General features: G+C 36.7%; 1 protein-coding gene across 6 annotated transcripts in view; it reads right to left on the bottom strand.

Moving 5' to 3' along the window:
• Window positions 1-25741, bottom strand: part of UBR5 (ubiquitin protein ligase E3 component n-recognin 5) — a 133864-nt gene that overhangs the window by 60014 nt on the left and 48109 nt on the right. For 4 of the 6 annotated variants that reach the window (XM_043484024.1, XM_043484026.1, XM_043484029.1 and 1 more), the window contains exons 5-13: window positions 25490-25609; window positions 15504-15693; window positions 14783-14942; window positions 14035-14184; window positions 12076-12287; window positions 3064-3180; window positions 2869-2979; window positions 2129-2283; window positions 683-800 (exon numbers count right to left, since the gene is read on the bottom strand). In XM_043484024.1, coding sequence (XP_043339959.1) covers window positions 683-800; window positions 2129-2283; window positions 2869-2979; window positions 3064-3180; window positions 12076-12287; window positions 14035-14184; window positions 14783-14942; window positions 15504-15693; window positions 25490-25609 — 1333 coding nt within the window. The remainder of the gene's footprint in view (window positions 1-682; window positions 801-2128; window positions 2284-2868; window positions 2980-3063; window positions 3181-12075; window positions 12288-14034; window positions 14185-14782; window positions 14943-15503; window positions 15694-25489; window positions 25610-25741) is intronic. The other 2 variants (XM_043484027.1, XM_043484028.1) reach the window with 1 other exon arrangement.

Below are 25741 nucleotides of genomic sequence, written 5' to 3'. Positions count from 1 at the left end.
AATAACAGACTTTAAGGATAGGAACCAACCAAAAATGTACAGATTAATACTGGTAAAGATATAAAACTGCTGTAATCCCCGCGTTTTGGGGGGGACTCTTTACCCCCCCTCTCAAAGCTGGGAGCTTTGTACTTTCCTCCTCTCTAATAAATCCTATTCACTTGCTACTGTGAGTATTTGTGTTCATGGATTTCATTCTTTGGCTCTGCGAACAAGAACTCTGATTTCTGCTTCAAAACCATCTCAGAATCAAAACACAGGGATTTGATGAAACCTCCTGTCTCATGCTGACAGTATGACCAGAGAGCAAAATCTTTCAAACTGCCTGGTCATTAAGAATCATCTGGTATGTCTGTTAAACACAATGAAGACTGGGTCCTACCACCAACCAACTGAAGGAATAAAAGTTCCTGGCTATATAGTTAAGTACAGAATGATTCCTAAAATCAGGCAAATCTAGGATCCCTGCCCCACAGGAAAACCAACTGACATCAGGGCAGAATCTATACGTGACTCAGTTATTGAATAAAAAGTGATGTGGCACATACATACTACTAGGACTTGGTCCCTCAAAATGACATTCATTTATAAAACTGTCTATTGGGGAATTAACTACAGGGGAAGAAATTGATTTTGAAGAGCAACAATGTCCTTTAAGATAGACTTAATTCTAATCACTTACCTGGGTACCAACAGTGATGTTCGGCATTGAAGAAATACCAGCACTAGATTTGGGCTTTTTGTTTTTTGCTCTAGCTTTCTCTAACATTTTTTTCCTTTGACTAAAAGGCACTACACCCCTGAAAGTGAAGAGCAAAAAATTAGACAAATAAGCAGCAAAGAAGCCATTAAACAAATCTAAAATTTCACACATTGTATTTAACTATTACTGGTATATTCCTTCTCTAACATTTTTGCCTCAGTATAATATTAACATGTGCAACTTATTAATAATAACTTGATTACAGGTCTGACAGTATATAATTGGACCAACTTTTATTAGCCCTTATTTAATCATTAAGGATTAAAATTTACAGGAAATTCATCATTTGATATTTTCTTCTGTTTAATTAGTTTAATTTAACTAATTTAATTGTTTTAATTAGTAGATCTCCCTATGTTATTTCTACTAATGCAAAGTTGCTGATTTCTTAAAACACAACAGAAAACATATTTAAAGTCCCTTTTGAAAATTAAAGGAATAAAGTGAGGCACAGAATATTCAGGCAATGAAATACTTAAATAACTTAAATTTCTATTTTATGTTACTGTTAAATGAAAAAAGTATGAAAAATACTGTTCCTAATTAAGCAAAAGCAAAATACACATTTATATATACCAAAAAAATTAATAAAACATCCCCAAAATGTTAACAATAGTTATATTCAGGTTGTAGGATTGTAAGTGATTTTTATTTCTACTTATACTTTTTAAAAATTTCATAATTATAGTCACTAAGTATATATTATTTTTGTAACCTTTTTTAATCTTAAGGTTTATTTTCAATGTTACTTTGCTCCAAGGTGAAAATTTCCCTCTGTATAAGCATCTTTTTTTTTTAATTGAAGTATAGTTGATTTACAACGTTGCATCAGTTTCTGGTGCACAGCAAAGTGATTCAGCTCTACATATACATAGAACATGAAAAAGAGTATACGTATAATACGTATAAAGTATACAATATGTATATATTCTTTTCATATTCTATTTTTTCTTTACCATTATGGTTTATTATAGGATACTGAACATAGTTCCCTGTGCTATTAAGAGCTTACTGTTTACCTGTTTATAGTAGTTTGTATCTGCTAATCCCAGACTCCTAATTTATCTCTCCCAAGCCCCCTTACCCCTTTGATAACCACAAGTTTGTTTTCTATGTCTGTGAGTCTAAAGCATTATCTTTCAACTGAACTTCTCTATTGCTTTGACTACTTAAAGCACCTATCTATGTACATAAACATCACCAACTCAATGGATATGAGTTTGAACAAACTCTGGGAGATGATGAAGGACAGGGAAGCCTGGGGCACTTCAGTCCATAGGGTTGCAAAGAGTCGGACATGACTGAACAACAGTAATGTACATAAAAGCCTCCACTGGTAAGAAATACCAACTCTGTGATACTCACCACCAGTATAAATTGTTCTCCAGCTGTGCACACGTATAAAGGGCACAGCAATGTAAAGAAACAATCCGTTCACCCTGAAGTTCTGAGTAAGTCTGGGCAGTGTGCTCTAATTTAGAAGCCACAGAACTTAAAGTTTCATCCACCCAGGTAGCAACCTGAAGAATACAATATCACAAGCTCAAGTAAAAACACGTAATCTTTTCAAAGGGACTGTGGTCAAAAAAAGAGCAAGGAATATCTACACTGTGAACCAGAATTCTAAAGGATAGGAAAACAAGTAATTAGGAAAAGGTTCTTAATAAGACTAGAAACTAAAATACTTCCTTCACACAAATCAATCAAAACAGTAGGTACTAAAATAGATGGTTCTAAGGCATTAATTGAAAATAAACATCTGCTCCAACAATTTTTAAAAGAATTTAGTGACTCTAAAGTCAAACTGATAATCTGAGGATATACTATAATAGCTATACTTCCTCTATTGTAACCCTTCAGTATCTCTTTTGTCAGCACTTAGCTTGAATATTTTTTCTTCCCTTAAAGTAGAAAGATATCTCTGAAACTGAATTATAAAACAGAGATAAAACAGAAAAGATTATACACTGGATTACAGTACTAAGGCCTAAGACACTTGGTATTTGTAGGTTTAAGTTAGAAAGATAGAAATGAAAAGATGGAAAAGGGGCAGGGAGAGGAAGAAAATCAAGAATTTAAGAAATGTTTACCACAGGATGTCATACCTTGTTATTTTCTGTAGCTACAGTTGCTCTTATGCTATTTGCAGACAGGAGAACTATCTTTTCATTGGTTAGCCCCAAAAATGTTGCTCGTGGGTGATGTAAGGAAGGATTCTTTGAAAGCATAAGAAAAGTGATTACCATTTTGTATACTGATTTGGAAAGCTACTTAATGCAAGATTTAATATAATGAAATACCTGTGTATTTCTGTAAGGCTCAGATTCACTCCACTTCCACTGATAAAGTTCTCCTTTACTGCTGACAGCCAAAAGCTCGGAATATAGAGCCCCAATACAGATGAATTTTGTTCCATCCTATAGTGAAAATAATACAGTAGTATAAATATAACAACTGCCAAACCTGATGATTTGGATACATCACATTAATTACTACATCTAATCTGGATTAATTATGTGAACACATAAACCACTTTAGCAAGGTCCCCTCCTTCAACTCACCCTTTTCCAGTCACACTGGCCTTCTTCCTGCTCTTGCCAGGATCCCGCCTTATTGGTTCTTACTGGTCTCCTGCCTTGTTTTTCAAGTGACTCTCTCTCTTTCTCCTCAAATCAAGTTTGCTCAAGTGAGATCTTCCCTGACCATACTATCTCCAAAATCAGCACTCTAATATTCCATCTCCTTACTCTGCTTTCCTTTTAGTTCATAGCATTTCACAACTTGATAGATTATATTTACTCATTTATAGTCTATTTCAGGCTTCCCTGGTGGTTCAGTGGTAAAGAATCCACCTGGAATGCAGGAGACATGGATTTGATCCCTGGGTCAGAAAGATCCTCTGGAGGAGGAAATGGCAACCCATCCCAGTATTCTCGCCTGGAAAATCCCACGGACAGAGGAGGCTGGCAGGTTACAATCCATGGGGTCACAAAGAGTCGGACATGACTGAGCATGCATGCTTTGTCTATTTCACTTAGATATAAGCTTCGTCTTGCTCACCACTGTATCCCCCATTCTTAGAACAGTGAACATAGCAGACACTTGATAAACATGTTGAATAAATGAAGAAAAAACAGACTAAGGAGTTGATTAGGAAAGTCGAGTATCAAAAAAGAAGACTTCCTCCCTGGAGGCCATTCCAAGCTCCTGAAACAACTGTCCACATTGCTTTTAAAGGTAAAAGTTCACTTAGTTTTAAAGAATGCACAATAAGTTGGAATGCAATTAAATTTTCAAAAGTTTAAACAGTAAGTGTTAATAAACATCAATGATAAAGTGATAAATTTTTTAACATTAAGGCCAGAGAGATCAGTCATAAAACTACCCTGAAATCTCACAGCAAAACTTGCCAATAACAGATTTTACGTTGTATTTTCGCTACTGCAAAACTTCTCTGTTCAATTTGAAATTCTGGCTCAGGAGTACATGGAACTAATAGTATTTTTAAAGTTTCTATCAAATTCCAATCTCAGATGGGTTATGGGACTCAGCTACAGCCTGCCAAGACTGACAATAACAACAGGTTACACTTCAGAGCCATACAAAAAGAACACTAATTTTAATCTTTTATTTTACCAGTGCCAGTCAGCTCTACTTTCAAGTCACATCTGCTGTACCTATGGAGGGATGCAGAAGAGACCAAATTTGAAATTTTCCAACTTAGCAATTATACTCTTTCCTTCACCATAGGTATCTGAAAACCACTGTCTACTTTCTCCAGGATAACTGCATCAAATTTTAACACTTCTAACCTCATAATTCCTTCTCAACCCCTTGGTTAAAAAGATGGTGGAATTGGACCAACTGACTCCCTATCTCCCAGTATACTTAATGAAAAAACAACATTTTCCCCTCCCCACAATCTCAGAGAAAGAAGTGTCCCTCTCCACTTTTTTAAGGATAACTCATAGACACAAGCGGATGCAACTCACTCTTATTATCCCAACAACCATCCAAACTAGTCTTCCCCTCAGTCTTACTCACAGTAAAGTGAACTATTACTTGGCATACGTTTCACCTTACTGGCTTTCACTAACAGTGACACTTAGTCTTTCAACAGCCACATCAATGCTCCATGTATCAGGTAGTTAAAATAGGAAAAAGGAGTCCAAAATGGCAATAGCTAAAAGACAAAGAAAGGGAAAAGCCCAAGAAAAAGGAATAAAGGAAAAATCCGTGGACCTGAGTGAGAACCTCAGGTGAAACAAACATGCCCCCTTCCTGGCTAGCCCTAATTTGCATAGGGCATGCGGGGGTGGGGTGGGGGGAGTGGGGAAGGAGACAAAACTATAAAAAGAGGAAGCCAAGAAGAGCTGACTCCTTAGAAAAGACCCTGATTCTGGTCTGGGAAAGATTGAAGGCAGAGGAGAAGGGGACTACAGGGGATGAGATGGTTGGATGGCATCACTGACTCAATGGATATGAGTTTGATCAAGTTCCAGGAGCTGATGATGGACAGCCTGGCGTGCTCCAGCCCATGGGATAGTTGGACACGACTGAATGACTGAACTAAACTGAACTGAAGATGGGCTGAGGCTTCTCCTTTGGGGTGGCCCACCCTCACACCTCAAGGGTGTACTATCCTTTGTTTACCGTATAAAATTCTGAGCTGCAACACTAGTCTGCCATTTCAAATCTTTGTTGCAGTGAGATAGAACTGAGAAGTCACACACTCTCCCAACACATGCATTTAATCAATCAGTCCATCTTCTCTTTAAACTCGGAACTATGTGACCCTATGCATCACAAGTTCGAGAACCTTTCCTCTCTCTTGTTCACAGGTCACTACTGTCACTACCCTCTTCTGTTCTTCCTTATATCTTCATGATTGTTTTCTCCATTTCCTTTGTACCACCTTGTACTCCCTGATCCAGATTCTGTCCTTGTCCCTTTATTCAAATTATGCTCCACCCTCAGGTTTGTATGTGACTGGGCACCATGCTGTTCAACGTGTCATTCTCCCATCTCTAGACTAACCTGCAGACTAAACTACCTGGATGTTGTAAAAGCAACATAACATCTCCAAAATGAATTCATCACCTCCTCCAAAGCTGCATGCCCCTTGCAGTCCTATCTCCATGAAGGACATCCACCTATCCACCCTGAATAGGAAAGCCACAAAGGAACCTGAGCCCTCTCTTCAACTTCTCTCTTCACAACCATATGGTGATTAGCAAACCAATGCTATCCTTGTCTCAACTTCCTCCTCAGATTCTTCTCTTCCTCTGTCCTCACTGCCACTGCTTTGGTTGTTCAGTTGTTTGGTTGTTCAGTCGATCAGTTGTGTCCAACTCTTTGTGACCCCATGGACTGCAGCATGCCAGACCTCCCTGTCCATCACCAACTCCCAGAGTTTACTCAAACTCATGTCCATTCAGTCAGTGATGCCATCCAACCATCTCATCCTCTGCTTTCGTTGAGATCCTTGCAATTCCTCTCTATAAACAATTCTACCAGTCTCTTAACTGTTAAGAACAGGCATAGAATTGTTCCTATTCCTATCTTTCTCCTATGCCAATAGTGCTTGTCTCCTTAAAAACACACAAAACAAAACCCCACCAATCTCATCATGTCATTTCTCTAAGAACTTTGTTGGCAGAACAACATCCTAACTCTTCATCTAGGGCCCTCTGGTCTTGCTCCATCTTGCTCTTCTCCTATTCCCACCACACAGCAGTAATTCCGAATTTCTCACTGCTCCACAAACACACTCTATCCTTTCGTGACTCTAGGCCCATACTGATATGCTTGGAATGCTTCTGCATCTTGGTTAACGCTCACTTAACCTTAGAAATGCTGCTTAAAGGTCATCTCCTCTGTGAAGATTTTGCCAAATCTTTCAAATCTAAATCTAATACCAGGTGGTATTAGTCATTCCCCACTCTAAACCTCTAAATACCAGATTCCCAGCTTCAACCTAGGACTGGTGGTACCGTGAACACATTTCATTGTATGTCAATGTTTGTCTTCCATACTGACTTCCCCATGGGCTGCTGCTGCTGCTAAGTCACTTCAGTCGTGTGGGCTGGTCCATAACAAATCTACCTCTACGTTCCCACAGGCTAGCCTGGCACCTGGCACATAGTAGGAACACACTGATAACTGAACAAATGTATCTCAACTCAAACTTTCTGACTAAAAGCCCTGGCAGAGCAGTACAACCCTGAACAAGTCATGGTATAGCAAGAGTACGCTGTGTGAGGCTCTCTCAGAACTGACTGGCCTGCAACCCTCAACGATGGGCCAGGGCGCCCCAGCTCATGAGTCCTGAGGTAAATGAATCCTGAAGACCCTGAACATCCATTATGGACAAATGTGGATGGACAGCACAAACCACCAACCAAAGCAAGATGGAAAAATCACCTATTGTTTCTCGCCTGATTGAGATGAGTTTGTAGAGAAATACAAAGCAATCAAATACACACAGCGGCACAGTATTTTAGCTCACACACTTCAGAATGTCATAGAAAACAATGCTTTTACTGTTTTAATGAAATACTAATGGCTGCTGCTGTGCAAGCTGGGGCCTGTTTCAACCTGGAAAAGATGGATATGCATATTTCCTTAAAGATCACTAGTTTCTAGCTTTTTTATTTTTAAACAAAATCGAATCATTTAGAAGCTAAATCTAATCAACACATTTGCAATCCTCTAAACAATAAACAAGTCATCACCCAAATGAGCAGTCTCTCCCCAAAGGGAGATGAAAAATGCTAAAAATATAGTAAAAATTACTAGTTTAAGTCATTAAGCATAGCAATATGAACTCCTACTAATTTTGACTTCTGTTTGTTAAAAATTGGTCTTATTACTCCTAATTTTCTCCCCACAAAACTTGGTTTTGTTTTTTTTTTAAACTTTCCTATTATCAACAAACACGAGTTCTCCCAACTTGAGTGCCAGCTCTAACAGCAGACTGTACTGTGTATTATGGCTGAAATGGACATTACACAACTACAGGCTACATGGCTCAGTTTGATCTACTGTCCTTATTCACACTTCATTTCCCCTCACCTTTCCCATCTTCTCCTTATGCCTGGCTTCTTTTCTATGATCACTTCTCTCTTTGCTTTTACTTCATTATTAAATTACATTTGTGATACACTTACCTAACTTTTAACAAACATTTCCTGGTAGCTTCTACCTGACAATTTAAATCCCCCACCCAGCTTTCACTTTTAGAACCTTGAAAACAAAGCAGCATGACCAACAAGTTTGATCAACTGGTCCCAGCAGTGAAGTTGCTCCAAATAACTTAAGGAGCCAAATATTATGGGACTGTTTCCTCTCAACACCATTCAAAGAAAATTGAGAATAATGTACAACTCTACAATTCAAAAGACTGGTGGGAAATAAATTTTATTATTTCCCCTAGACTCTATGAAAACACACCCAGAACAGTAAGGGATATGACTGTAAGTTAACAATACTGACTACCTAAATCAGTTGTTTCCTCATCACCCACCATACAACTTTCATGAAGTTCTTCTCCAGGAAAGAAGAAAGAAAGTGAAGTCGCTCAGTCGTGTCTGACTCTTTGCAACCCCATGGACTGTAGCCTACAAGGTTCCTCCATCTATGGGATTTTCCAAGGAAGAGTATTGGAGTGGGTTGTCATTTCCTTCTCCAGGGGATCTTCCCAACCCAGGGATCGAACCCAGGTCTCCCGCATTGCAGGCAGATGCTCTATCATCTGAGCTATCAAGGTAGCACTTCTTCTCTGGCAGCTTACTTAAAATAAAGGATGTATGCATCTCTTAAACTGGAGGTTTGTTTTTGTTACAGAGCACAATGTGGAAGTTCTTATGTTCAACTTCAGCAGACTGACTTAGCGTGAATTACCCTACAATTTTTCTCCACCCTTTCACCTTCAGCATTTATCACTTAGCTCTTATCTTTGCAGTCTTATTTCTAACAGTCTTTATTATTATTGGAGATGCATTTTTTTATTCCTTTATAAATTCACTTTAAGATTCTTATTTTAAGTAGGTTGGTGTGTGTGTGTATACACACACATACATATATATGTATGTACAACTACATACATATATATATAGTTACAACTTAAATGTAGGCATTCAGCAACATAGAACTAAATTCCTAATCAGAGAAAAGTAAATTTCAAAAATGGCCAAGACATGAGAACGGAGCCATGTTGATGAAGTAACTCTTAGCAATCACTCTGGCCTCCTGTGATTCCCCAAAGCCTCTTGTATCTAATTCTATTACAGTATTTATTCCAGAGTATTTAACGTTGTTCTGCCTTCCTACAAAATTCTCACCCTAACACCTGAACAAAAAGCCTAAAAAACAATATGTATTTAATCAAGGCTACTCAGTTACTCATTGGATGACCCTCACGTCTGCCTTCACAGATCTTTCAACATCTCCGTAATTATCAATTATGCTTATTTAAAAAAAAAAAAATGCTGAAAAGTTAATAAGGGGGGAAAAATTCATTGATTTATTTTTTTCTTTCTATCTTTTAATCCCTTCACCCATTTACCCTCCTTCCCATCTCTGGCAACTATCAATCTGTTCTCTATTATATAGGATTCCTTTTTTTTTTTTTTAAGATTCCACATTTAAGTGCCATCATATGGTATTTGTCTCTAACTTCATTTAGCATAATGCCCTCAAAGTCTATCCATATTGTCAAAAATGACAATATTTCATTCTTTTTTTATGGCTGAATAATATTTGTGTGTGTGTGTGTGTGTATCAACCCACTGATGAACACTTAGGTGGCTTCCATATTTTGACTACTGTAAACAATGTTGCAATGAATATGAGAGTACATGTATTTCCAGTTAAGTGTTTTCATTTTCTTCAGATAATACCTCAAAGTGAAACTGCTAGATTACACAGTGGTTCTATTTTTAGTTTCTTAAGGAATCTCCATACTGTTTTCCAGAATGGCTATACCAATTTCCTACTCCCCATTTCACCATTAAAGCAGCTTTATTAGCCTAGAAAATGGTGAAACTGAAGTAGCTGTTCCTCTAAATAGGTGATGGGAAAGTCAAGATTATCCCAATTAATTTAACAATGGAATTTCTCAGGTACCCTAACAAAAGAAGGAAAAATACCATGGACACTAACCAAACTTACAATTGATAAATACGGAATTAGGTCATTTCTGAAATTAAGCTAGGACAACTCCTTTTCCCTCCTACCACCAAAAAAAAACCAAAGCAAAAAAGAGAGACAACTTGCAAATAGTGTGTGCTAACATCCTCTATCTCCCTGCACTCTCCATCTCCTATCAGTCATCCCCCAAAAACCTTTTCTACTCCTCAGGATCACCATCTCCAACTGAGGAGGACAAATATGGACCCAGAGAGTGCCTATTTCTTCATGTGGAATTTATCCTGTGTCCCTGAATGATAATTTTGCACACTGTTCCAAAAGCAAGGTTTTTTCCCCCTTAACTCTGCATTTTCTTTCTGACTGTAGCATTCAGCCTTACAAACAATCATCTTAATGGTTTGCTGAAAACCAGGATAATACTTATCAGTTTAGTTAGGCTTATGCTATTTTCATTCTCTGAACTTTTTGATGTCTAAATTTCAGTCACAAGCTAATAAAAGGTGGTTCTTATTCAGTGACAACATTTTTAACATTTATACCTAAAGGTATAGGTAGGACATACTCTGTTGCACATACTGCTATTTCTCCTTCATTCAACGTCTAAATAAACCATGGAAATACACTAAGTAAGACCTAAAATTTTATGATGAACTTAGTAACTGCCTCTGAAAACAAACTGTACTTAAAACCATGCCTATCAGTAAAGGCCAACTAAGACTGGCTAACTAACAAAGTGTACACTGGCCAGGAAAAAGTCCTACTAAACTCCCAACTGCTCAAAACACTTTCAAATACATGCTAAAGAAGTCTAGGTTAATTTTTTTGTGATGGCACTATAAAACAAGATTCTGGAGTCCTCCTTTACTTCCTGTCAATATAAAGTAGATGCAGCCCTAATACAATCAAGGCTCTCGAGAAACAGGAAACAAAGAACAATGTATAAAAAAAGAAAAGAAAAAGCCCAATGGTTTAAGTCACCTTCTACCATATGAGGTAAAAGTAGAAACCGGAACATTTCTGGTTTTATGGAAATAAGTAAGAGAATGCAGTTCAGGGAAACTTAGTCAGCTGCCAAAGAAAAGAGAATAACCTTTTGCTCACAAAGAGACTGATTAAAATTCATGTTCCTTCTTGCATTCAAGCTTTCCACATGAGCTGAATACAGAGGAAAATTAACCACATTAAGATTCACAATAACTATAAAAAATAAACAAATTCAGAAAGTTAAATAGTATTTTCCCTTTAATATTCCAAACTCAACTTCAAAGAAAGAAAAGAAATCCACATCAGAATGTCCTTATCTGCTACAGATAACCAAGTTTTTATCTTCTTTTACTTCTACTTAAAAGAATCTCTCATCCAACTGGCTCTGGAAATAAACAGGCACTCCAAGAAACACATGGACAGCATATGGTCTCCTATAGGAACCTGCGAAAATGAACCACCTGTCTCTTAAGACAGTGAAACCTACAAACCATCAACAGGATGTGTCCTTGCAGCAGTGATGGATTTTTAAAGATTCACACCACTTAAGTCCTGGCTGCTATCTAAAAGCCCGCCATGTGCCACTCCTCAGGATGCAGAGCATCACTCCTCCAGTCCCTTCCTGTCCAGCCTGCTTTGTCTCCCACAGTTTTTAGAGTAAAGAGCCTGTCAGAATTCGCTGACATCAATCAGGAAAGCTAACTAATCAAAGAAACACAGATTCCTAATCTTGCCCTCACATGCATGTCTGTATCAATGAAACCTGCTCTGCAGACACTGGGTCCACTCGACAGCACAGAACAAATTTCTATCAAGAAATATACCATCAGTTACTGGTGCGAGCATCACTAGAAAAGAAATCCTGAAACAGCATGCTTATGTCTTATCTGAAACTACCATCCTGATGCCTCCGATTTACTTCATTAAGTAGAAAAAAGATATAGCACCACTGAACACATCTCATTAAAATGATTCCTGCAGTGTCAAATCAAGATTATTTATATTTTAAAACAAACAAAAACATCACTTTATGTCTGCATTTTAAATGACAGTACAAAAACCTGAAATAACACAGAAACCTTTTTTTTTTGGCGGGGGGATGGGGGGTGGGGTGGGGGTGGTATGTGTGTGCCAGGAATCCATTTAAAATGGACCAGATGGGGATTTTTTCCAAATACCTTATCAGGCCACCACTGCAAATCTTCTCCAAGAGACACGGGACTTTGAACAGGCGTATTCTTCTTATCCAAGTTTGGCTCTCCTTCCTTGCTGGTAGAGCCCCTTTCATTATCAAATGAGGCTCCATCAAGCCACCTTCGCTCACGTAAACGTAAAACGGATTCACGTTCACGCAACAGCTCAGAGTCTCTCTCTAAGGGAAGAAGGAGAACTGGTATGCAATTGGGTCACACCAGTGGGATAAAAGTAAGCCACTCTCTAGTAAAGACCCTTCAGGATGCAACTAACAGCAGTTTATCCACCAACAAGAATTTAATGTAATATATATCTAATAAGCCTGACATGCAACATTCAAAACATTTAACTCTTTCAAGTGAATGTATGAAAATTGTAAACTAGTTTTTTAAGCATTTTTCTGAATTCCAAATATATGCTTTTAGAGCAGAATTGCTTCAAACTGGATTCTGGACATTTTACATGGAGTTTTAAACTTCTAGTTTTCATTAAAATGCTTACCATAACTTTTAAAATTTATCTATCAGAAACTATGCGTAAATTAAAATTTTGACATGTTAGATACATACATAAACCAAAAAAAAGTACTTGTTAGAGATTCTACACATAGAAGGGGGAGAAACTTTAAAAGGGTAAAATAAAAATCCATTAACTATAAAACTTGTGATAATCTTTGTTTAGAATAATTTTACAGACTAGATTTTTGTGATGTCTTATTTAAAAAATTTTGAGAAAACTAATTTTTTTCTATTTTAACAATCTTTATAGAAAGACTGTTTTATAAAAAGGCTACCACTGAAACTGTCTTCCAAACTTTTTAAAACAAGCTTTTTTCAGTTTGCTCACACATTACTGTTTTAACTAGGCAATTAAAATAAACTTTCCAAGACTTGGATATTAAGGATTAAAAACAATATTAAGTTGAACCATATAAAACTGCCATCCATGCAGGTCAAACATGGTCAAGTACCACCAATTTCATATGGTTCAGACTGAAAGAGATGCCCACATAGAATGACCTAAGGAAAAGCAAAAGGAAGCAATTTAGAAGGAGCTATTTGTTAGATAGTGAATATTTGAAATGTAATTCTTGATGCATTTAAGGCAGTAAAATATTCACTTATTTTTAAAGAATTTGTAAGCTGTTACCATAATAGGTCAGTATACTAAAAGATCATTGTAAGCCTGTTGTTTTAAAACTGCTTCCAGGTAGTAGGCATTTGCAGCACAGTTTTAATATAAAATGGCATCTTTTCCAGTTTACTAATGATAAGTAAATAATACAGATGATTCCTTCCTGTTATTTGAATCAAGGAGTTTTACTTTCTGAAAAGTTAATATACTGACTTTAAAAAGTTAAAATGCCAGTTAAATATCTGTCAACATATACAGAGAAAAGCTTCTGTTTGTACGATTTCAAAATCTTTCTAAATTCTACTATGAACTAAAGCTTTTCAAGATTTTAACTTCTGAAAATACTACTTTAATAAGCTAAGTATTTATATATATTTATTATTGATCAATCTCATTCCAATAAGCTTTTTTAATATTTTACTCTTCCATCTAACCAGGATTTAAAGTGAACAAAATAATCACCTTATTTTAATCAAATAAACTAGACAGACTTATTTTCTGAATGCTGCATGTCACTGTTAAGTAGAATTCTGCTTTTAGTTCAGAATCCATATTCCTAAATTTAAAAATATAGTTAGATAAAACATAATCCTTTATATGTATTCTATAATGCATTAATAGATAAAATCGTCTCTAAAGTTCTACTGTAGCTCTTCAAAATCAAAATTAACTATTTTAATGCCAAAGCATCCAAGAACACTAATAAGTAATGATTTCATCTAGTGTAATATTGAAAGTTCAAATACAAAGACTTCTACCACTAGCTCTCCAGTCAGCCAATAACCACCAAGAAATAAATGCACAATTACCTCGAGATGAGCCTAGCCTGGAAAGTGACGACCGACGAAAAGAAGGGTAACCAAAATAGCTAATGTCTTCAGAAAACATGGCGTCTGCATCGATAATGACACTTGGGTGGGCAGAATGAATGTCAGCATCAAGAAGAGACATAAGATCCTCTATAAAGTGAAACAAATATAAATGAAATAGGTACAGAGAAAAAAATCTGTAGACCACTGAAAAATCCCTTAAGTTAAAACATTAAAATCAGGGGCTGACTACTGACATATCTGAGAAGAGAAGCAGTAACTACCTAAGAAATAAAGTTAACATCATTAACACAGAGTTTAAGGAACATCAATTGCATGATTATTGCTTGGGCTACATCCTAAATAATCACAAGAAGAAAGGATCATTATTTAAGATTCTTGTGACATCACAGAGATGATACAGTCAAAATCTAAATGCAGTTTCAGTTATTACATATTCAGTAATAACAGCATCAGAACAACATTCCAGAGGCATCTCTCAGTCAGCAATAAAACTATGCACATACATCCATGCCTTTATTAGGACGAAACACAAGTCCACTGAGCAGAAACACGTTCCTATTTTTCCTTAAAAAAGATTTTACAATCAAACACTATAGGGAGAAATATCTACCACCTTGGAAAGAAGAGTCAGAAAACCCACTGCACTTTCACTTCATTCCCCAGTCAAAAAAAAAAAAAACACCTCTTCCTAGAGATGAGAGAACCATGATGGTGTTCCACCAACCTCCAGGCAAATAAGATTCACTGGCTGTATCATCACCATCATCTCCATCTTCATCATCCCGGCTAAGTAAATTATTTACAGCAAGGTTTACATCAAGATTTGTGCGCTGAAGTTCTCGAATAATGACACTTCTGGATTTGCCTTGCAAAACAACTTGGGCCTGAAATAATAAAGAAGAGTGCTATGTTAATTTCCTTTTTCGTAACTTTTTAAAAAATTAAAATCAGTTTTCTAGGATCAAAACAGAAAAGCAGTATTTCACAACTCATGATATAAATCATGGCTACAGCCCACTATATTTGGGCTTCCCTTGTGACTCAGCTGGGCTTTTCTAGCGGCTCAGAGGGTAAAGCATCTGCCTGGAATGTCGGGAGACCCGGGTTCGATTCCCAGGTCAGGAAGATCCCCTGGAGAAGGAAATGGGAACCCACTCCAGTACCCTTGCCTGGGAAATCCCATGGACAGAGAAGCCTGGTAGGCTACAGTCCACGGGGTCGCAAAGAGTCGGACACAACTGAGCGAGTTCACTTTCTTTCTTTTCTTGCAGCTCAGCTGGTAAAGAATCTACCTGCAATGCAGGAGACCTGGGTTCGATCCCTGGGTTGGGAAGATGCCCTAGAGAAGGGACAGGCTACCATAAATCATGGCTGCAGCCCACTGTATTCAGTTACACTTCACTCTGTCCTGCTCTCTTATGTTAAGTGTTCCACAGGATCCATACCTGTGAAATCAGCTCCTCTGGAATCACAGATGCTGGGATAACTGGCTGGGGCTGGCTGCCCAGAAGCCCAGATCCTCGATCCCGTCCCGTTCGAATTACTCGAGTCTGTCGGCGAGAATCTCGCGCTCCAGCTGATGACCTACCAGAGGATCCTCCTCCACTTCCACCCACTCCAGAACTCCAGCGGCTTCTAAATATCGGAGAATTTGTAGAATTAGCATTTTAAATAATCATTCAGAAAGATTGCTCCAGGTCTCATTTTCATTCTCTTAGGACATGATAAAAGCTATTTTTCTAATTGACATGGTATGTTACAGTAGTATTTTGACAGAGCAAGATAATAAAGTGAGCTTTAAAATAACACTGTTCTAATTTTTTTTAATGCTTAAATATAAACTCACTTTTTAAAGATAAATACCACACATCTGCATTTTTTAAAATGATTTTTAAAAGAACCACATACCTAGCATTTCTAGACACAACTCTAAAATGAGTTATAATACACTTCCTCTTTGCATGAATAACCTATCGGACATAACTACCAACAGTCTGTAATGCAAAAAGTAAAATTCAAAGCTTAAATTTTAAAGACACAAATAAATGGAAAGACACCTGTGTCCATGGCTTGGAAGATTTAATATTGTTAAGATGTCCAGACTGCTTAAGGTAATCTACAAATTCATCACAAGCCCTAGCAAAAGCCCAGTGGCTTTTATGCCTCAAAGGACATAATCAAGAGTGAGGAAGCAACGTACAGAATGGAAGAAAATATTTGTAAATCATGTATCTAATAAAAGGTTAATATCCAGAATATATAAAGAGCTCCTACACTCAACAACAACAACAAAAAGTCAAATAACCTGACATAAAAAATGGGCCGAGGGGGGAAAAAAAAAAAAAGGGCTGAGAATGTGAATAGACATTTCTCCAAACATAATACACCAATGGCCAAACAAGCATAAGCTCAGCATCACTAACCACGAGAGAAATGCAAATCGAAACTATAGCATGTCACCTCATCCCCGTCAGAATGTCTACCGTGAGGGAAAATAGAAAACTGCAAAGTGCTAGCAAGGATGTACAGAAACTGGAACCCTCAGGCACTGTTGGTAAGACTATAAAATGGTACAATGCTATGAAAACAGTACAAAGTTTCTTAAAAAATTAAAAACAGAACCATCATATATGACTCAGCAGTTGCATTTCTAGGTATATATCCAAAAGAATTGAAAATGGAGTCTCAAAGAGATATCTATATACCCATGTTCAAAGCAGCACTATTCATAAAGAGCCAACAGGTACAGCAACCTAATATCCAATGAAAAATGAATGGTTAAACAAAATGTGGTATATACATATACTGTAATATTATTCAGCGTTAAAATGGAAGGAAATCCTGACACATGCTACAATATAGATAAACTTTGAAGATATCAGGCCAAGTGAAATTAAGCCAATCACAAAAACACAAATGGTATCCAAAGTAGTCAAATTCAGAGAAACAGAAAGTAGAATGGTGGCTGCCAGATGCTAGGGAGAAGGGTAGAGGGAGCTGTTTAACGGATATAAAGTTTCACTTTTACAAGATGAAAAAGTTATGGAGACTTCCTTCACAACAATATGACTATATTCAATACTAACTGAGGTGTGCAGTTATAATCATAAAGATGATAAATTTCATGTAATGTGTTTTAGTTCTAAATATGATTTAAAAAATATAAAGTCATGTGTTACCCAAAAAAAAAGCTATGTTCTAGAAAACAGATATGTTTTCAACTTATATGCTTTGTGACAATTATGCAACAGAAAATAATATAGGATCAATGAAAGGTACAAATAGATATTAAAATAAAATATTAAATCAGCATTTCTACTTCATGGTTTCCTGTAAGCTGTCAAAATTAAGTCAGGTGGAACTACTCTTGTAGAAGTTTTTAACAGTCAAAAGCTAAATTTGTTATCTCAATGTGAAAACAGTAGGAACCACACTAGAGTCTTGAAAAGATTTAATTAGTGTAACTGTTATGTCCCCAGTTTGCCATAACACGAGAGTCAGCATACTGTCTGAGCCTATTATTATTTTCACTCCCAAATTTCCCAGTTTGGACAGTAAGTTATAAGGCCAATTTGCAATCTCTGTTACACAAAACTTCAACTGAGGTTAGTTGAAAGACAAAAGTCAAAATATCTCTGGCTTGCCTGTTACTGTTGAGAATACCACATTTTCCTACTCACACCCACAGTGCAGGATTTCTTCTGTTAGAATCCAAGCAACCTACTAGACTTCCTACCTCAACTGATGCTAAACATTCTTCTATCCAGCTTGCTGTCCAGAGAAAGAGCAAGGCATTTGACTAAGTATACATTAATAGAGGTTTATCAGTGGTCTCAAAAGAAAAGTACTCGAATCCTCTCTTTGTCTATGATTGTAGTGAGCGTGCTCTCTCTCTCTACATATATATATATAGTGAGATATAAATATTTTTAATATTAAACTCAAAAATAATGTAAAAACCAGTTTCTACTATCCACACCTCGCTCATCAAATTAATCCTACAATTTGACCCCATTATATAATACTCAAAATATATAATACTCAAGATACACAAAGTGACTTCAATCAACTGAGAAAATCACGCATAGTATGGAATTAATCCACAGTTTGCAATCTTAATACCCATGGGATAACAATCTTAAAACTCATGGGATAAGTCCTGTCCATATACTTGGCTAGTTTAAAAAAATGTACAGCATCAAAAACAAGAAAAGTCTGAGAAACTGTCACAATCAAGAAAAGCCTAAAGAGAAATGACAACTAAATCCACTGTGGTATCCTGGATGGGATCCTGGAACAGAAAGAGGACATTAAGAAAAAAATGAGGGAATGTGAACAACCTACAGCCTTCAGCTGATGATAATGTATCAACATACATTAATTATAAAAAGTGTACCAGGCTTATGTTACATGTTAATAGTGAAAACTGGGTATGGAGCATACAAGAATTCTCAGTACTACCTCTGTAATTTTTCTGTAATCTAAAACTGTTCAAAAATATGAAGTTTATTTAAAAGAATATATACATATATATAAATGCATACAAACACACGCTCACACACTAGATAGCTATGTGTGTGCCTGTGCATATGTGCACATTTATTTCCATGGAAATATCAACTAGTTTCAATACTTAAGTCAGAAGATTTCCCATAAAAAAACAAGTTTGCAGCTTTTCTTAAGATTAAAGCGTGGGGGATGGGAGAGTAATGGAGGTTTGCATTTGGTAACAATGGCCCTGTAGACCTCTATGGTAACATCAGCTGTTTAGCTGCCTCCTTTAAAAATGGGTGATAACAAACAATGAATAAAGAGACTTTAGATACTAATATTTCCATTTTAAACATTCTTTAAACACACACTCTCTTTCTCCAAACAAAGTTGGTGTTCTTCCCCTTCAAAGTTGGTGTTCTTGCCCAACTGAAATGAGCTTAACAAAAATATCCTGGAGATTTTTGAAATATCTCCCAGGATAAATTTGAGTAATTATGAAAGAGAAAAAAACAGCAGCTAGAAAGCCTTAGCACACTGCCAATTAGCAAAACCCCCAAGGAAAAAACATTAAAAGTCCTAGAAACATTGACTGTTACATAGTCCTAAGAATGATCAGTCATAATAGTCATAATACATGATCAACTCTCAATTACCCACACTGACAGCAAAGAAAAACAGTATTAATTATCCCAAAATCTTTCAAATGTAGTTCTCAAACAGAGACCACCTGATTCACAACACCTCTATGAACCCAAAGGGAACAAGCCAGGACTCTGAAAGAAGGGGCTGGGGACCAAGGTCTGTAGGGACACAGTTGTTCATATATGACTGCACCTGTCTGTCCTAGATTCTCTAATAAAGAGCAAGCTTCTTTAAAGTTTACTATAATCAACACAGGAATGTGAGGAGGGGGAACTATACAACTCAGAGAAAGAAAATTTATTATGAAGGATAACATTTTTGACTTTAAAATTTCTTAATTTACAGAATACTGGTTACAATTTCTCCATCAACACACTGAGAAACATTTTATACGGGCCAAGAGAAACAATCAGCCTTTAAGTGCTTGCTTACATTTTGTGGATATCTGCAAAATATGGCTTAGTCAGTGGGGACACTGACGTTTTTCAGAATTGCAATCATGAACCCAATGCTAAAACACAGAGTCTGTTGGGGTGGGGCAGGTTTAGAAAAACATGATTCAAAAAAGGAATACAATCAAGCATGAGTAAGAGGAAAACAAAAACTAAAGATTCTCCCTGCTTTCTAAAGTCTAAAAATTAGCCTTAACCTTCTTTTGGAGCAGGTCTACTAAGGTTTTATTCGAGCTCAAATGTACCCCTTGATGATCGATCATCTCTGTCATGCATTTTGTCACCAAAGACATAAAATCCCACTACTCTCTTCAGTCATCTTGTCACGCAGTCTCTTATGATTGGTTATATCCAAGCTTTATGTATAAAGAGAAGAGAATTTAAATCGAGGATAATTTAAGCAACATAAACAGCAATGGATTATAAACCATAAAATAAAACAAATATCCATGAGACCATAATAACATAAATAACTCAACAGTAACAGAATAGAATAAAAAAGAAATGGGGGAGGAGGAAAAGTTCTTCCTTACAGTCATATTTCAATTAATGAGTGTAAGAGAAATAATAAAAACATATTTTAAAAAGGACTACTTGGCCAACACCACAGTAATAAAGGAAGAAATTATCAATGGATGCTAAAGTTAATGAGCTAAAGTATGATGGAAAATGGACTATTTACATAGGAAGTATCCAGCTAAGCCACCAGGGAAGCCCAACTCCCACAAAATACATTATTACAAAGGGGGAAATATTAATAGTAACTTTATACTTGAGAAGCTTGGCAAACATCACTTTAACTAAGAGGTCAGGGATAACCATCACGGTAATGAGACAAGTCAGTATCATGTGCCTCCACGTATGATGCAAAGAGAAGGTCACATCATCATTTCTGTGGTATTCTTGCCAAAAATACATCATCTGTAATCCCAATCAAAATTGTATCATGTTTTTTGTGGATATCAACAAACTGATTCTAAAATGTATAGGGAAAGGCAAAAGATCTAAATAGCCAGCACAATACTGAAGAACAAAGTTCTTTTGACTGACTGGACCCTAATCAACTTTCAAAGACTTACTATAAAGCAACAGTAATCAAGACAGTGTGCTACTGGAGAAAAAACGAACAGATCAATTGTACAGCATAAAGAGCTCAGAGACAGACCCCTATAAATACATAAATACTGATATTTGACAAAGGAGCAAAGGCAATACAAAGAAGCAAAGACAGTCGATTCAATCACTGCTGGACAACTGGACATCCACATGGAAAAAAGACACAGACCTTCACAAAAATTAAAACGGATCACAGACCTAAATGTAAAATGCAAAACTATAAAACTCCGAGAAGATAGCAGAGAAGAAATCTAGACAATCCTGGGTTTGGCAATGACTTTTTAGATATGACACCAAAGGCACAATAAAAGAAATAACTGATAAGCTAGCCTTCATTAAAGTAAAAAACTTTGGCTCTATAAATGATTCTGTCAAGATAATGAAAGACAAGTTACACACTGGGAGAAAATAACTGCAAAAGACATTATCTAATTAAAGAATGGTTATCCAAAATATATCAACAATCTAATGGAAAAATGAGCCAAAGACCTTAAAAGAAACCTCACCAGAGAAGAGCTACATTGGGCAAATAAGCATACGAAAAGATGCTTCATATATCATCAAGCAAATGTGAATTTAAAAAAACAAGCCACCGCTACACACCTATTAGAATGACCGAAATCCAGAACGCCAAATGCAGCAATTGTGCTCCTTGGTGTTTAATCCAAAGGAGCAGAAAACCTACATCCACACAAAAGTCAGCACACAGTTTCACTCATAACTGCCAAAATTTGAAAGCAACCAAGATGTCCTTTAGTAGGTGAATGTGTAAATCAACTATGATACATCTATACAATGAAATACTATTCAGCGCTAAAAAGAAATGAGCTATCAAGCCATGAAAAGACACGAAGGAACCTTAAATGCATACTACTAAGTGAAAGAAGCCAATCTGGCAAGGCTAAATATTGTATGATTCCAACTATACAACATTCTGAAAAAGACAAAACTATGGAGATGGTAAAAAGATCAGTGGATTTTTAGGACAATGAAACTACTCTCTATGATGCTATAATGAAAGATGCATGTCATTATAAACTTATCCAAACCCAGAGAAGGTACAACACCCAGAGAGGACTCTCATGTAAAAACTACGGACTGTGGATGATGATGTGCCGGTGTCGGTTCATGAGCTGTAACAAATGGACCACTCTGGTGGGGAGTACTGACAACAGGGGAGATTACACATGTGGTCAGGGGGAATATGAAAATCCCTGTACAGTCAGTACCTTCTCATTTTTGCTGTGAACTCGAAAACCGCTCTTAAAAACTAAAGACGTTTAAAAAAAAAATGCCTCACTTGGGTTTAATCATGAGGAAATAAGAGACAAATGCAAACATTCTACAAAATAACCAGTTTCCAAACTCATCAAGGTCTGGAAAGATGGAGAAACTGTCCCAGATTAGAGGAACCTACAGAAACATGACAACAGAAGCAACAAAGGATCCTGGATTGAATCCTAGAGCAGAGAAATGGTACTTGTGGGACAGCTGATGAAATCTGAATAAACTCCACAGATTAAGCATTGATCGCTGTTAATTTCCTGGCGTTGATAACTGTACTATGATTATGTAGAACATTAACATTTGGGGAAGCTGGGTGAAATCTTGCAATTTTTAAAAGTCAAATAATTTTCAAATGAAAAGTTAAATTTAGAAATAAAGAGTACAGCATTAGGAACAAATGCCACTATGTAAATGAATAAACTAAAGCAGGGATCAGCAAACTGTAAAGTGCAGAAAAGTAATCATTTATTTAGGTTTTGTAGGCTCACCAGTCTTTGTCATGACAACTCATCTCTGCCATTTTAGCACAAAAGCAACCAGAGTTAAGTAAGTATCAAGTATAGCTGTCTCAATGAAAACAGGAGGCAGTCAGGACAGATTTAGCCTGTAAGCTACAATGTGACAACCCCTCAACTAAAAAAAGAACTAAATTTTAATCTTTAAACAGGTAAAGTTTAACATAGTATGATACATAATAGCATGCTTTCTTAAATAAAATCAAACATTTTGTAAGTTTATCAGATAAAATGGGATTTCAACTTCTAAATCTGACTTTACCAAGAGTCAAATGTTTAAAATCATGTTCCTCTCCTTAATTATATTTTGAAACAATTTAAATTGCTTCTATTTCTCTGATTAGCCTTTGAATACATATGCTAACACCACTGATTTGGCATTATCTAACCACTAAATGGGAGAAGGAAATGGCAGCCACTCCAGTACTCTTGCCTGGAAAATCCCATGGACAGAGGAGCCTAGTGGGCTACAGTCTATGGGGTCGCAAAGAGTCGGACACGACTGAGCGACTTCACTTTCACTTTCATGCATTGGAGAAGGAAATGGCAAACTACTCCAGTATTCTTGCCTGGAGAATCCCAGGGACAGGGGAACCTGGTGGGCTGCCATCTATGGGGTCGCACAGAGTCGGACACGACTGAAGCAATGGCAGCAGCGGCAACCACTAAATGGGTAATTTCAGAAGATACAGCTATTCAGAAATCAAGGTATAAAATGAATAAAACCATCTGGCTTGGAATTTGTATATGCTTCTTTTAGTTCGACAGCATATCAGCTTTAGAGAAAATGGAATTAAGAGTATCTAGTGTAAAAAGTTGGAGAAGGAAATGGCACCTGACTCCAGTACTCTTGCCTGGAAAATCTCATGGATGGAGGAGCCTGGTAGGCTGCAGTCCATGGGGTCACTAGGAGTCAGACATGACTGAGTGACTTCACTTTCAGTTTTCACTTTCATGCACTGGAGAAGGAAATGGCAACCCACTCCAGTGTTCTTGCCTGGAGAATCCCAGGGATGGGGGAGCCTGGCGGGCTGCCATCTATGGGGTCGCACAGAGTCGGACACGACTGAAGTGACTTAGCAGCAGCAGCAGTGTAAAAAGTCGGAGAAGGCAATGGCACCCCACTCCAGTACTCTTGCCTGGAAAATCCCATGGGCAGAGGAGCCTGGTGGGCTGCAGCCCATGGGGTTGTGAAGAGTCGGACACGACTGAAGTGACTTAGCAGCAGCAGTGTAAAAAGTAAAAATTTTACAAATAATTTTAAAAGTAAAAATAAGGTACAAACTTTCAGTTATAAAATAAATATCACAGAGATAAAATGCACAGCAAGGTACTGTATATTTGAAAGCTGATAAGAGAGTAGATCTCTAAAGTCCTCATCACAAGAAAAAAATTTGTAACCAGATTTGGTGATGGGTGTTAAATTGACTGTTTCATTTCACATTACAGTTGACCCTTGAACAGCAGAGACTTTAACTGTGTGGCTTCCCTTATATAATACTTTTTTCAATAAATATATTGAAATTTTTTTTGGTGGGGGGACTAACAGGAATTTTAAAAACTCACAGATGAACGACAAAGCCCGGAAAAACTCCAAAAAAGCTAAGAACAAGTTATGTCATGAACACATAAAACATCTGTAGGTAACAGCCTATGCTTACATAGGCAAAAGGTGAGTGATAGTTAACATAAAACTGATAATGTTCATTTTCTTACTGTTGGTTGCTCAATGACAGTTTTCTCACTGTGTTACAACTTTGCTTTCGTAGAATTACATTACCATACAGTATGCTTCTCTTTCTCTTAATGGGAGAAACTGCGTTTCAGTCTATCATCACATGTAAGTAGTTTCTTTTAAGTGAATGTTTCTAATACCATATGATAAATATGACTGTAATACTACATGCCACAAAGTTTTTATAACCATTCATTCATTAGTGTTTAAGTTAGGCTACCATGAAGTAACCATACTGCTGCTTCTTCACTATCAATGCATCAATCACTGTATCTGTAAATACAATAAATATCAATCTCCCTTTCACATCATCTTTTCACTTTGATGTCTAGTGTTAGTAATAAGTATACCACCTGGAGTTTTGTATCATATAGGAAAATACTGACAAAGGTAAGGAGAGACAATTCATTTTGCAAAAGATGGTACAAACTTACAGTATTGATAAGAACAGTACTGTAAATGTATTTTTTCCTCAATGTTTTATTTTTTCTATCTTACTTTATTATAAGAATATGGAATATAATACATGTAACATACAAAATACATATTAATGAACTGTTTATGCTAACCCTAAGGCTGTCAGTCAACAAGAGGCTATTAGTAGTTAATTTTGAAGGAGTCAGAAGTTACAAGTGGATTTTTGACTATACAGGATCAAAACTGTGCCCTAAATCCCACATTGTTCAAGGGCCATAAATATTTGTATACATGTAACACACAAATATTGAATTGTTATGTTGTGCACTTGCAACTGTTATATGTCAAGTATACCACAATAATTTCTTTAAAGTAAAAATGATTTCATTAAAGGCAGTAAAATTTAGTTACATAATAGTTTCAAGCCTCACTAAATTCATTCAGAAAGAACTATCAGATTTGGATATTAGAAAGAAATGCTAGAAATTTTTTACACAAGAATTAATCAAAAATAAGACCAAAGATAATATAATTGAAATTTTAAAAACATAGATGACATAAATGCACATAGCCACTATACATTTTTAAACGATCAAAAACCTAGGTTAACAGTAATTAGCCTATGTGGACTTTTTTAAGTCATGGTAGCTCATTCTGAACAAACGGAGACCCTGCCCAGAGTTCCCTGGCTTTGTCACTAGGTAACACTGAGACGACCACTCGCAGTGACAGCACTTACAGACCAGTGGATGCATCATCTGGCCACAACTTACCCCAAGGTGTTGCCAGCCAGCCTGCCCAGAGTCTCAGAACCTGAGAGAAACCACGGGGAGTCACTTGTCCTACCAGGTCTCGACGTCCTCCCTGCCCCAGAGCTGCTATTCAACTTTGACCTGGGAAAAAACAAGAGGTAGAAAAATCACAGAAAAGTCCCCAAATGCCTAGGAATTCTAGGTTTTACTACATAAAATATCAGTTTAACAATTCTGATGACTCTCAATGAGATGGACACGTCAGAACAAAGA

Source organism: Cervus canadensis, chromosome 12, assembly GCF_019320065.1.
Source record: "Cervus canadensis isolate Bull #8, Minnesota chromosome 12, ASM1932006v1, whole genome shotgun sequence".
NCBI lineage: Eukaryota > Metazoa > Chordata > Mammalia > Artiodactyla > Cervidae > Cervus > Cervus canadensis.
The sequence above is the reverse complement of the archived record's forward strand: the minus strand, read 5'-3'. Positions and strand labels throughout refer to the sequence as shown.